Source organism: Sinohyriopsis cumingii, chromosome 11 (genome assembly GCF_028554795.1).
Source record: "Sinohyriopsis cumingii isolate HCF-2022 chromosome 11, ASM2855479v2, whole genome shotgun sequence".
Classification (NCBI taxonomy): domain Eukaryota; kingdom Metazoa; phylum Mollusca; class Bivalvia; order Unionida; family Unionidae; genus Sinohyriopsis; species Sinohyriopsis cumingii.
Window position 1 is genome coordinate 2104676 of NC_142971.1, and position 13459 is coordinate 2118134.

At 35.3% G+C, this 13459-nt stretch overlaps 1 protein-coding gene across 1 annotated transcript; it reads left to right on the forward strand.

The window, feature by feature from the left end:
* The first annotated feature begins 1334 nt into the window (after positions 1-1334).
* On the forward strand, positions 1335-13459 carry LOC149787517 (uncharacterized). Its single transcript, XM_089973644.1, has 3 exons — positions 1335-2754; positions 4621-4731; positions 8816-13459. The coding sequence occupies exons 1-3, from the start codon at positions 1686-1688 to the stop codon at positions 8992-8994; spliced, it is 1359 nt and encodes a 452-aa protein (XP_089829770.1). The 5' UTR covers positions 1335-1685; the 3' UTR covers positions 8995-13459.

Here is a 13459-nt window from a genome sequence, read left to right on the forward strand (position 1 = left end):
CGTGTTTGGAGCAAGTAATTTATCTCAAAAACGGCTTAGATGACAACTATTATCAGTTGCATCATCCTGTTTAGTACACACTGTTTTGTAGAATTGTCATCTAGGAAAAGGGCTTGTGTTTGCATTGTGATCATCACATGATGTCAAAAATGACCCTCGGACATGAAAATTGCAGATAGAAATTTAGGGTTGGGGTGCATAAACTTCTGCTTTGAACTGCCTTTGACTTCTTTGGTCAAGTGGATAATATTCTTATGCTTTGTTTTAATATAGGTATCCAAAAAAGCGACGTGTGTATTTGATTTTTTTATACTAGGTCGCTGATTGCGACATTAAATTTGTACATAAAAATGTGCCCCTCCCACCTGGGAAAACACCGGAACTTGTTAAGTTTGATGCCGCTGAAATCGGACGTGGCAGTAAAATGTTTGATCGTGTTCTAGACTGGTACACTGACGTACTTACATCTTGCTGAAAACCCATCAGCTTCAAAAACGAGTTACCTCCCTTAGATGGTTACTGTTAAATATGCCAATGGCGCGCACCTTGATAATTTCATCACACTCAGTGTATATTGCATTTCAGCAATATTTTCTCTACAATGACTTTTAAGGTGTGGAATGTAAAGATCTTAATGTAAAGGAGGAAAAACACTTATTCTTTCCAGGCAGAGATGGAAGACATTGCTGACGTAAACATTTCAAGGTTTGAAAAAGGCTGATAAAACAATACACCAACAACGTCATAACGAAGCGCATCTCAGCCACCATCCTTAGTATTTTCTTTCTTTTTTATCCCTCTTTTTAAAATTTGGTTTCAATCTGTGATTAGAACAGGAACCAGCCAGTATTCTCGTATATTAATGCACGAAGATGATGGACTAAGCTTTATATGACGTTGTGGTCAAAACAGCCTTATGGCAGCAATATATATTCTGAAAGAGCGTGGTCTGTGAGGACATATTAGAAGGTCTTCAGCCTTTTCCATCGTATGCTTTTAAAAGCATCAAATATGTTATATTTTAAAATGTCGTAAAACCCGTGGTTGTTATTAGGTCCTCCTTTTTGAACGTCTAAATATGGTAATCCTAACCTATCGTTTTATAAAATATGTTTTTCGCGCATCGTCAAAAAGTTCGTTTAAATACTGTAGCCCGAACCTATCGTTTTATAAAATATATCTGTTTTTCGCGCATCGATAAAAGTTAACTATCTTGAAACTCGGACAACGATTACCTTCGGCAAGAGACAATAATATTCCGAATGCTGCGAGGGGGTTTGTGACCGGACTACATCGTTTTAAAATTCGACAATCAGTCTACAACATTAGCGGAAGTGTTAGCACGTAGGTTCATGTTCTTATCGCTACTAGTAGGGTTTGGCAAAGAGGTAATGTCAGTAACGAAGACCAGTATCTGTTTGAGTAATAATTACAGATTGAACATATAATTAATTTCTTTGGGATAACCAAAGCATACTATATTACTCATTATATAGACGCAAACGGCAACTTTTCCGATGTATTGAATGCCATCATTGGGTTCAAAACAACGCGTGGTCATGTTTTGTCTTTTGAGACGTTAAACTTCAGACATTAATATATGATATGATATACGGATTTACCTAGTAAATTTTCAAGTTAATGACCAAAAATCCATCAGTTTTTATTAGAACTGAGACGGAAGCATGTTTTTTTCCTACTATTTCGTGTGTACGCTCATAAGCCAACTATTTTCATCTGTGGATGTTCGTTCATGTGAGCTTGATACTGCAGTACAGCGCAAGCCACCAGGACTACATGCAAGAAAAAAAGCTTGGTGGGCTAAAGAAATCACACCAGATTTTCACATTGCAGGAAGACTAACAAGCAGACAGATAAAATATGCAGCCGAGGCAGGGTTTAAGAGCGTGCTGTCGTTATACACATATGAAGGGGATGGGGCTGGTAGTTTTGGAGGAGAATATCTTCCAACAAGTGCTGAAGCTTGGGTTGCATCCCATCAGGCTGGGCTGCAGTACATCGCCCTTCTTGGACCATGGGATAATGATGCCAGTGTTGAGGCAGTTCACAAGTTTTCAGATGCTCTAACACACTTAAAAAGACCAATTCTTCTGCATTGTAATAGAGGGTATTCCATTACATTTGTCACCTTAATGTACATGGCAAACCAGTCCAGATATGATCCAGGTTATGAACCAAAGATTAATAGTGAAAGATTCTACAGAATTTCTGCTTCTATGGGTTTGGACTTTACATCAGATGATATGAAACAGGTCGTCTCAAATATAACTGGTGAACCTGTCATTGACAATCCACCAAAGCCCAATTGTGAACCAAAGGAATGGCGAGATTTCTGGTTGGCACACCCAGTTTACAAAAACTGGTATACAGCAGGTCAGATTAGAAAGACTAATATCAGAGTGCTCAAGGATACTGGGTTTAAAGCAATAGTCAATATGAGAATGGGGGTCACAGATAACGGGATACCATCACAAGAAGCAGTTACGCTTATTAACATTAAAGATGGTACACCAACTTATGGAGATGGTCTGATGGGTCCAAGACAAAATGATGAAACATTGAAAACTATTAGAATAGACCCTAAAAAATGTAATGACTATGTGAGTGAAAAATCCAAAGTGAATTATGAATCCAGGAACCCTGGTGAATTTGGTGATGATGTCGGATACAATGAAACACTTGAAAGACTGGCAGTAGAGGCATCAACATTGAAGTATTATCATTTGCCATTCCGTATGTATGTCACTGTACATTAATATTTGTAGTTTAAGAAAAAACAACACATTTAGCTTAAGATTGAAGATTACATGTATTCATGCTGTCTTTCTCATCAAAATGAACCTCATTAGTCATCAGATCAAAATGAGATGTTCAGTTTTCCAAGTTTACAGTACTGACTTGCTGCATGTTGAAGGTCATATAAGGTCATGTTCAGATGACCTATTGAGTCAGCCATTTCAGCTTTTGTTTTGACATTGAATCTGTTGGGCTTGATTACCTGTATATACAAATACATGTAAGTTTAACAGTTATTGTTAAACAAAAGAAATAATTTCCAGCAGGCAGGGGGTGGGGATACTAAAAGTCTAATATTGACCTACTAGCCCAGCAAAGAGAACACATGAAAAGCCATCTCACTTATATTACAATTATTTTACATTATTCTGTATGAAAAATGTGCTAGTTGGAGGAAAGTTTTCTTGCCCAACAGTGATTTTTGTAGTCTCCCGTGCTTTGGTCCAGATATCAGCCTTATCATATAGGACCAGTACAGCTATAATGTGTGAGTATATTTTTTTTTTTTAAAGCCATTACATCAGGCATATTGAGCCCTTTTGAATAAGGCTTCAGGCAAATGACTTTGAAATTGTCTTTTTCCATGTAATAAGGTGAAGCCCCTTTGAACAAGATTAGACTTTAGGACATTGGACTTTGATACTTAAGTGGAAGTGTACTCGAATTTACAAGTAAAATAGCACTAGCTCGTACACTTTTTGATATACATTTTTTCAGTCTGACTATCATGTACACAGCAAATTGCCTGAATTTAACATTGCAAATATATTTGTTGAGATTTTACACTTTAAAAAACAATTATGAGACTGCAGAGGAATACTTTTAACTTCCATTTATGTTAAAAAGTGTGAGGTCTGACAGACTTCTGAGTTTATTTCTTGAGTCCGACTGGGAAAACTGCAGGTACCCTACATTAGACCATTGCTCTTTTCAGGCCCTGGTTTAGTAAAATTCAACTAATAATATATTTCCTAAAAGAAAGATTGAAAATTTAAAAGGAACCTATAGTATTGTGAATTAAGTCCCAGATAATGCTAAAAGTTCTATCACAAGTTCAAAAGTATAGTGATCCAGATGAATCCAATCTTGAATGTGCTGATGTACAGTACTAATAGTCTTGATGTATCACAGTGATATAATCCAGAATGTCTTTGTGTCGTCACTAATCCCAAAATAGTGTTTTAGCACAAAAGTTAATTAACATTTTCTAATTCAGAATACTTTTTAAATAAAAAATGATTCCTATTAAATTATATCTGATCACAACAGAGACTAATTCTACAGACTGAACTTAAAGGAAGAATGAATATTTTTTGTTTATCAGAACCTTATCCAAAAACCTCAATAACTAGGATAAGGGTTATTTATAACTTACAAACACATAAAAAATAGTTAATAAAATTAACAAGGAAAATACCAAGGACCTGAACTCAAATCCAAGTAAACATATTTTTAAAAAATGACATTAGTCAGGTAGGCCCAAAATCCTACCCTCAGTCACTGGCAAAGGTAAAGCACACAATACGGTTCAATATGCATATCAATAAACAGTGAAGGGTAGTGCAAGAAAAGCACACCAACCTACATTATACATATGTAAGTAATTTGAATCACTTCAACCCATAGCTATGTAAAATTAAAAGATTTTGATGAAATTAAATACTCCAACATTTCAGAAGCATTCATCCTGGTACATGTATATCTTGACAAAGAAACAGTGACTTACTGCACGTAGTAAGGTCGCTTGTAAATTTTTCTTACAAAGTTCAACAAATATGACCTAATTATATGTATTCCTTGCAGCCTCTGAGGGCAAGTTTAGTGCAGATGCATTTTCTTTGATGAAGGACAGATTGATGGAGGCGGGTCAGCAGGGACCTGTGCTACTTCACTGTGCCAGTGCCACAAGAGTTGGTATGGATATAGCTTTGACCGTCAACATACATGAAGACACACAAACACACACACAGATTCTTGATTTACATAGATTTTATGAGACCAAAAAGGATCAGACTGCACTTCAGGTGTGAATCTGTACCACTAGTTTTTTAGGCTAAGAACTCAGTCAGCTTTATTTTGTCTGTTTTCATTATATTTTAGAGGTATCAGAGATCTCAGAAATGCTTAATTACGCATGTTTGGATGCCAGTTTTTGATCTGGGACGCAGAAAATCACTGAGGCGGGAGTCCTCCATACGCATGTAATAGGTGTGTGGCAAAATTCAAAGACTTGCCAATCCTGCTTCAGCCACCTGCTTTGTGGGAAAATGTGTTGATCATTTAGCTGTGCTGATAGTTAGAATGACATAATTCAGTGACAGAAAGACGCCTTGATGTACATACATGTTGCCATTATAAGAGTACATCAAAAAGAACATGATGCAATAGCTGGGCGTCCAGTTCAAGGCTTTGACTGGCAGCCGGGTGGGAAAATGTACTGCTATTTACAGTGATTGAATTCAGAGTCAGAAAGACCCAGAGATGTACATGTGGTCATCTATAAAAGTACATCAAATAAACAACTTTAGCTTTCGTTATTGTGTTCATTTCCAAATGTATCGGAATAAGTAGTGCACGAGAATCAAGACATGTTGAGACTTAGACAAAATGCCATTCGTAAATTTGGATAAGTATTTTGGGATTAAACGGCAAACTTACGAAGATTGTAATGAGATTCAGAAAAGTGCTAAAGCTGCTAGAATTGATAGTTCGGATAGGACAGTAGCTAAGTGTAAGAAAGTGTGTGATGCCTAGCTTAGTGTTTGGAATAAATCCTTACTTGGATTGACAAAGTTCAGTATCAGTATCACTCTGATGGACGAACAAGAGCTATTTAAGAGGTATATTGACTGACCATACTTTTTTTTAAATGCCCCTCGCCTTAGCCATGTTAGTTCTAGTCTTGTAGCGAAATGTATTATCCAAGGCATCAGTAGCTAGGCCATGTTTTGATATCAGTTACATTGAGAAACAAACTCCTGCCCATTCACAAGCATATCTTTTGATTGCTGATTGACCATTAACCCTTTTTCGATAGCAACTATCAATTTCCTGCATGATATCCTTTGATGATAAAACATACAAACATGTTTTTTAAGATCAGAATCTTCCGACCAAACTATCAGATCAAGCAACTTAAACACTTTTCTGAATCTCATTACAGTCTTTGTTAATTTGCCATTTAACCCCAAAAATACTAATCCAAGTTTGCAAATGGCATTTTGCCTAAGTCTCAATGTGTCATTATTTCGAGGTCACGTGCAATACTTATTCAGTTACACTAGAAAATGAGCACAATAACAAAAGGTAGTTGTTCATTTGATGTACTCATATAATGACCACATATACAGCTCTGGGTCTATCTGCTTCTGAATTCAGTCATTGTAAATATCAGCTCATTTTCCCACCATTCAGCGGCTAGTTAGAGTCCTTGAACTTGCTGCCCAGCTATTGGGTCACATTCTTTTGATTTACTCTTATAATGACAACATATACATCTGGGGATCTTTCAGTCACTGAATTGTGTCATTGTTAATATTAGCACAACTAAAATGATCAATTGCTCAAGATCAACACATTTTCCGACTCAGGATTTACTTGAAGCAGGACTGGCAAACCTTTGCCGCCAAGCTAATGCACGTGTACAGAGGACTCCTCCATGATTTTTTGTGTCCCAGATAAAAACATTTGCATCCAGATACACATGATTAAGAGTTTCCATGACCTTTGCTAAAATTAAATCATCATGGACTGAAAACAATCACTGACATTTGCTTTTGTGCACAATGACAAAACGTTAATTTTGCTGCGGATTGACAGCTTACATATGACCGAAATAGAGAACTCTCAGCAAACTGGTATGAATTATCTTGGAAACAGCTGTTCACACCTCAGAAACAATATCTGGATTAGCATTTGCTCAACTCACAGAGATCAAAAGACAGTTGACTCATGTGAGAGGACTGATGAATATGGAATCAGAAGCCATTTATGGCTGTTTTTATGAACCACGACTCAAAACTTTGGCTACCTTTACAAATTTTCAACATTGAATGACCCATGACCCTGATGAAAAGGGATGTAATTTGTATCTCTTCTCAACTGTGAGCTTTTATCGTCAGAGATACTTTTAATTAAACACAAATTGATGAAGATTTCAAACTGTTCCTGTCATGCTGGCACAAAAGGTGACTTTTGTTCCAACTGTGATAACATTACTACTTTTCCCACCATTGAGCAAATGATTTGATTCAGCTCTCTATTGTAAGGACAAAAACTGCCTCACCTTCAAACCCACGATATTGACACCTTTGAGTGAGACAGATGCTCTGATTGGAGTATGGTGAGTACAAGCAAGATATGTTTACACAGCAAACAGCAATTTGCATGAATTATGCTTTTCTATAATCTAAACAAAGCCTGGCTCATCAAACAGAATTTTAATTTGCATATTAGAGCGGTCACTGCTGATGTGCTTCAGTGACTGCTTAGACAGGGAGAAACCATTGATGGTTGGAAACACATGACCAGATGTCTTGCTTGGATTTTAAAACTAGGAGTCCAGGACTCCCATTTTGGTAAAATTAAGAACCCCACCAGCAAAATTTGCAGTCCCCATATATTAAGCATATTGGGCATACCAGAAGTGGCTAAATGTCCAGATGAGAAGAACCAGTGGTTGTCATTGCGTTTAATTTCCAAATTCTTTACAACTGACATATAGCTCTTGTTTGTCCATTAGAGTGAGACCAAATTTTGTCAGTTCAAGTAAAGGCACTTTCTACACTTGGCTACTGTTCCATCTGAACTATCAGTTCTAGCAACTTAGCACTCTTCTGAATCTCATTACAATCTTCGTCAATTTGCCATTTAAACCCAAAATACTTATCCAGATTTTGCTAACTGCATTTTGTTTAAGTCTCGATGTCACAAATTGTCTTGATTTTGAGGTCAAATGCACTACTTTTTTGCCTCTGAATTCAGTCATTGTAAATATCAACACATTTTCCCCCCTTTGCGGCTAGTCAGAGTCCTTGCCGCACTATTGCATTATGTTCTTTTGATGTACTCTTATAATGACAGCATGTTCATCTGGGGATCTTTCAGCCACAGAATTCTCTGCAAATATTAGCACAACTAAATGATCAACACCACTTCACTCTCATCAGGTGGTTGAAGCAGGAATGGCAAGACTTTAAATTTGTGTCTCAGCTATTGCATGCACATGGGGGACTCCTGCCTAAGTTATTTTCTGCATCCCAGATAAGTTTGCATCCAAATATGCATGATTAAGCACTTACGTGACCTCTGATGACCACTGTCTGTAGATGGCACATCACTGTTACACACAGGACATTCATATAGGCATTCTACCCACATAATTTATTTCCATTGGATGCCTGTTACATGTAGATTTCATCTATCAAGGTCTGACTTGGATAGAATTATTGCCCCATTTTGGAGCAGGTTTTTTGCTCCACTACAGTAGACCCTAGAAATCATCAGGATTTCAACATGTTCTGATCCAGTTTGATGGGTATTTGTTTACTTGTAAGTTTCCTAGTGTATGTATTTATTATGTATGAGGGTAATGTATGTATAAACACACACACACACACAGTGTTTCCCTTTACGCACATTTGTGTGTCAGTGACGCTGAAGAAAATTGACACCCACAGTTTGTTCCCATGTTTTTTTTTGACACAAAGAATTCGCATAAATCGATCAGGATTTATTTAATATCTAGTGCTTTGGATGAGGGATGGCATCGGGTACACTTTGACTATAGGCATAGTCTGGTTCCCTGCTTCGTATGCTCCTTGCATTGCACTCCACTATTCATATAGCGGAGTGAAACGCAGGGAGCATATGAAACAGTGAGCCAACCTAGCATATGCAGTGTTATGACTGAGTAGCTTCCCCTATTCTCGTGATCTATCACACGATTTCCATTAGACTCATCTAGATGTTTAACAGCAATGCTTATTGCTCTTTTCAGCTTATGTAGGAGTGCTTGCTGCAGCATTACAGCATAACAAGGACTTCAATTGGGCCCTTAAAAGGATTAGAGAACTGGGATTTGAAGTTGGACCAGACAAAGACACGGATGTGTACGAGATGTACAAAGTCTGGTTAAAACCAGAGGATGAATCGAATAGTACAAAGAATGAGCTTTAAGGATAAGGAATTACAATATGATCCTACCGATTTAGATTCAAAGTTTTGAATCATTTCTTCAACAAAATTCTGCTCTTTCTCTGCCAGATTAAATCATCATTATACGGTAAAAGCTGTCCTGTACGACCACTGCTGTGAAAGACCACCTGTCATGAGAAACCAGGTTCTCCTTGCACAGATTTATTGGTTGTATAGTGTTATTACCTGACTTGAGAGACCATTATGTTTTGGCAGGAGGGGTGGTCTTTCAAGACAGGTTCTACTGTATATGGTTATGATTTGTATCAGATTTTCGGATAAAGACATTAATATGAAATCTCTATATATCTGCATGGGTTCGCTATTAAAAAATAAATGGATACAAGGATTTATGTGTACTACATCTGGATGAAAGTAACTCAGCTTACCAAACCTTTGTCACAGTGACCTAACTTGCATGCTTGAGTGACTTTTATTTTTATCTGTCCATTATACCCTCAGGATCTTGGGCCCTGCACATGAAAATTAGTGTGTATATATATATCTGGATAAGATTCACTTAACCATGTGAAAAACCAGGTTACAATTACCTGATTTTTAATTCAATATGACTTTTGTGTTTTCAGCTCTTCTTTACACCCACAAAATATAGGACCATATTTCACCTACACTTGTGATTACTGGTATGTGAAGGCATCTTAAAGAATATAATTCAGACATCAAAATTAGGTGCATTTGACCCAATTTTCAAACTTAAGTGAGTCGTATTTTTCTCTATACCAGATTAGTTATTGTTGGTGACCCCAGATGTGCTCCTTTTAGTAAGGGGATCATTGTATGCATTTATAGTCCTTCTTTAAGTGTTTTGTTTCCAAGTGGGGCCTGGAGTGACTAGGTCACTCTTTATGTGTTAATTTTGGGTATAAGAATACAATGTTAAATTGTACTATACATTTTATTAAGTTTGTTCAGTTTTAAACTTGATACAATTCTTCAAGATGTTTTAATTTGTAATTCTTCCTCAATGAAAACAAAGTAAAAAAGCAATTTTTTTTGTTTAAAAATATTTGTCGTGAATAGTATTTCCAAACCTTTCTTGCATAATTTGTTATGTAACTTTACATCATGACTAATACACTGCAAGATCTTCACATTAGGAAAGCTTGTAAGAATTATCTGAGAAACAAAGAAAAGTGGTCAATGGGATGAATGACAATCATAGACTTTAAAGCTTTATGGAAATGGCTCTTTTAATTGTACTGTCATCTGCATTTCTTACCACTCCCGCAAAGTTATCTTTCATAGGCAGGAGGTCCTCCTGCATCTCGAGGCTAATTAACCTTCATTTGAATTTTCCATTTAATATTAAGGATATTTTATTATTCTCATCAATTACTTCCTTTTTGAAAAATCAGGCGCACATTCTCTAATGCTTAACCTGATGAAAGGTTTCTATCAGTTTTATTGACATAGCCTGTCAAAGTGCTTTATAAAAATTGATGTTGATGGAAATATAGCTGGCTAATAAAATGGGTGTAATCTATTAGATATACATTCCAAAAAACTTGTATGGCAATAGGTAATCAGGAAAATATTGATGTTTATAACCTTGTTTGACTTGTTGTTCATATTTTGCTCACCTAGTGAGATCTGTACATACTTATTAGGTGATCTTGCATCTGACTGGCTAAGCTGTTGTGCATTTACACTTTCTGTACTAAAGATCTTTCCAAGTTAACAGAAAATGCAGGACTTGATACAATGTAATCTTCCATTACAAAATCAAGTCATTGATAATTCTGACCTGAATTAGTAGATTCTTGATAAAGTTATTTATTTTTTGTAATCCATTATTATGCCAAGTAAGCAGGCCTCTGTTGTCTCTATTATTTATTGGATCTCTAGTATAGACTGAACTAGGTGTATAATATGTTGATGAAGATGTTTAAATTTACTTGTCGTTGGTAGAAGGTTCATGTCAAGTTGGCATAATGTCAGTACATCAGTCATTGCTTTTATTTTAATTTTGAGAAATAGAAACTTCAGATTATATGTTAATTTTATTTCTACGGTGTTAAAATGAAATTAAAGTGATGAAAGTTCATTGGTTTAATATTGCCATATAAAGTAACTTATAAGTCGAGTCCAGCTACAAACTGCATTGACCTAAATCTGCCATCACATATTGATTTAGCAGACCAGGTCCATGCAATTGCTTAGGAGTATTCAGATATCATTGACCTTGATGTGCCAGAGCAATATGAGACAGCAGATCAGGGTTTATGTTGTTTTGCATTTGGACCTAACTTATAAGGAATTATAAATACAGATCATTTCCACTAGCTATCTGCTGATGCTAAACTCAGGCAGTGAGGATTCAGAATGAATTCTGAACTCAACATATTATAGAAAAGCAAAGAATTATACATCTTTGCTTGGGGTGTGTGTCATTGAATGAATTGGATCCTTGGTTAGTGGAGATCAACATAATAATTCAGATTACAGCAGTCATCCAGGCCATTATTTGGTTTTTTTTCTGTGTGGATTAAATAATTTTGTTTGTTCAAATCTTAAAGATATACAAGTATGCTAAAAAAATTATTGATTGAACTTTCTGATGTCATCATAAATGCTGATCATTTATTAAAATTTACACCATTACAGTTAAGCACTATTTTTCAAGTCATCATGACATAGACTTGTCAATCATAGCATTCTACTATATAGCCTTTTTGGTGTGTTTTTACTTTAAAATGAAATTTATGAAACCAGTCAATATAATATATAACCTTTTTATGAGCCAATTTTAGCAGAAGATGGAAATCATTCGTCAAGTTTCCAAATTTTATTTGGAATGAGGATAAATGAAAGATTCTGTTAATCACAAATAAGAACTCATATTTTGAAAAAGTGTTGTGAAATGACTGAAATCTGATTGGAATTCTCAGTCACCTTTGCCTTACACGATGCACCATTATGTCATTAATGATATAATGAGGTCTTATTTATAAATGTTACGTATAGAAAAGTTATATGTGCATGGTAACCTAAAATCCCAGTGTTCATTTCTAAAATTAAACTTTATGACACAAACTAAATAATTACAATCTGTTACAATGATTTGCAAGAGATAAAATTTTTAAACTCATTTCATACATTTGAAATGATCACTTGGTGGATTATGTGTTATATGGTACAGGGGAGTCTGCTCTGTCTGCATTCAGATAAGACTTTTCTCACCACATTTGATCATACAATGAATCACAGGGTTTAAAAAAAAAACTCTTGTATACTTGTTGAGAGAAGTGGGTGTGTTCATATGAGCAGCTTGTTTATGTATGAACAGCAGATGAAACCTAGTCACATTTTAATCATTTGTGTAGCTGAACAAATAACATTTAAAATATTTTAAGCGGGGATTCATCAGTATGCTTTGGTATAATTTTTAGCAGTCCAGCAGAATCCATGATATTTAATAAGTGGCCATTCTTGATAGGTGAATTGGAAGGCATTTTGGAGAGATAAAAGCTTATTTTTACATTGTCATATATACTCATAAGTGGAGTCCAATTTCATATAACAGAGACTCAGATCTGATGTTTCATAATGCACTGGCAGATCATGGTCTGTGGTGTATTGTTCTGCTGATTACTCTTACAAACTGCTGGCACATAATGCAACAGCAGACATGGGTCTGTGCGGTTTGCATCTGGACTTTACTTGTATGAAAGTATATACAGTGATTATTTTTTAAAGTATACATAATTTATAATTTGATGCAAGGGTATTTATGAATCTTGTCTTGCCTTCAAATTAATTCATTCAAAACTAGGGTGCAGGGTTTTATGGAATTCTGTTTTTGTCAAAATTGATATTTAGTTTACAGCTTTGTTATTTATAATTTGTCAGTTATCACATGATTTTGTTGTAAAGTGGTGTTAATTCTTTTTTTCTTTGTATTCAAGATATATAAGTTTACCAGTGCAATTATATATTTAAATTTCCTAAGTATTTTTTGTCAAGTACTGTAACTGCTAATTTTATTATATAGAACATTGTCAGAATTTATTAGTTTTTCAAGACATTATGACAAAAGCTTGTCAGGTACAAGGTCCTTCAAGATTCTCACCAGTATTTGTAAAGGTAATGTTATTACTATTTAAGAAAATTGCTCAACTCAGTACTGTTAATTGTCAAATTAAACAATAATGTATCCTGTAACTATTTTTGACATTGCATTTTTTGAAATCACTTTCAGTCTCTCATTTCCTTTGCATTTATCCTGATGAAAATATCCTGTATGCATTATATTTTTACCATGAATGTTTGTATACTGTTACGTTTGATAAATATGTTTGCATGTGTGTGTATCACTTTAACATTGTTATTGTCCTTACAAAATAAACTTAATTCATTAATTGAAGTTTTATGCCTGTTATAATCTTTACATCAGCTTCAAATTTCAGAATAAAGGTAATGAAGACCA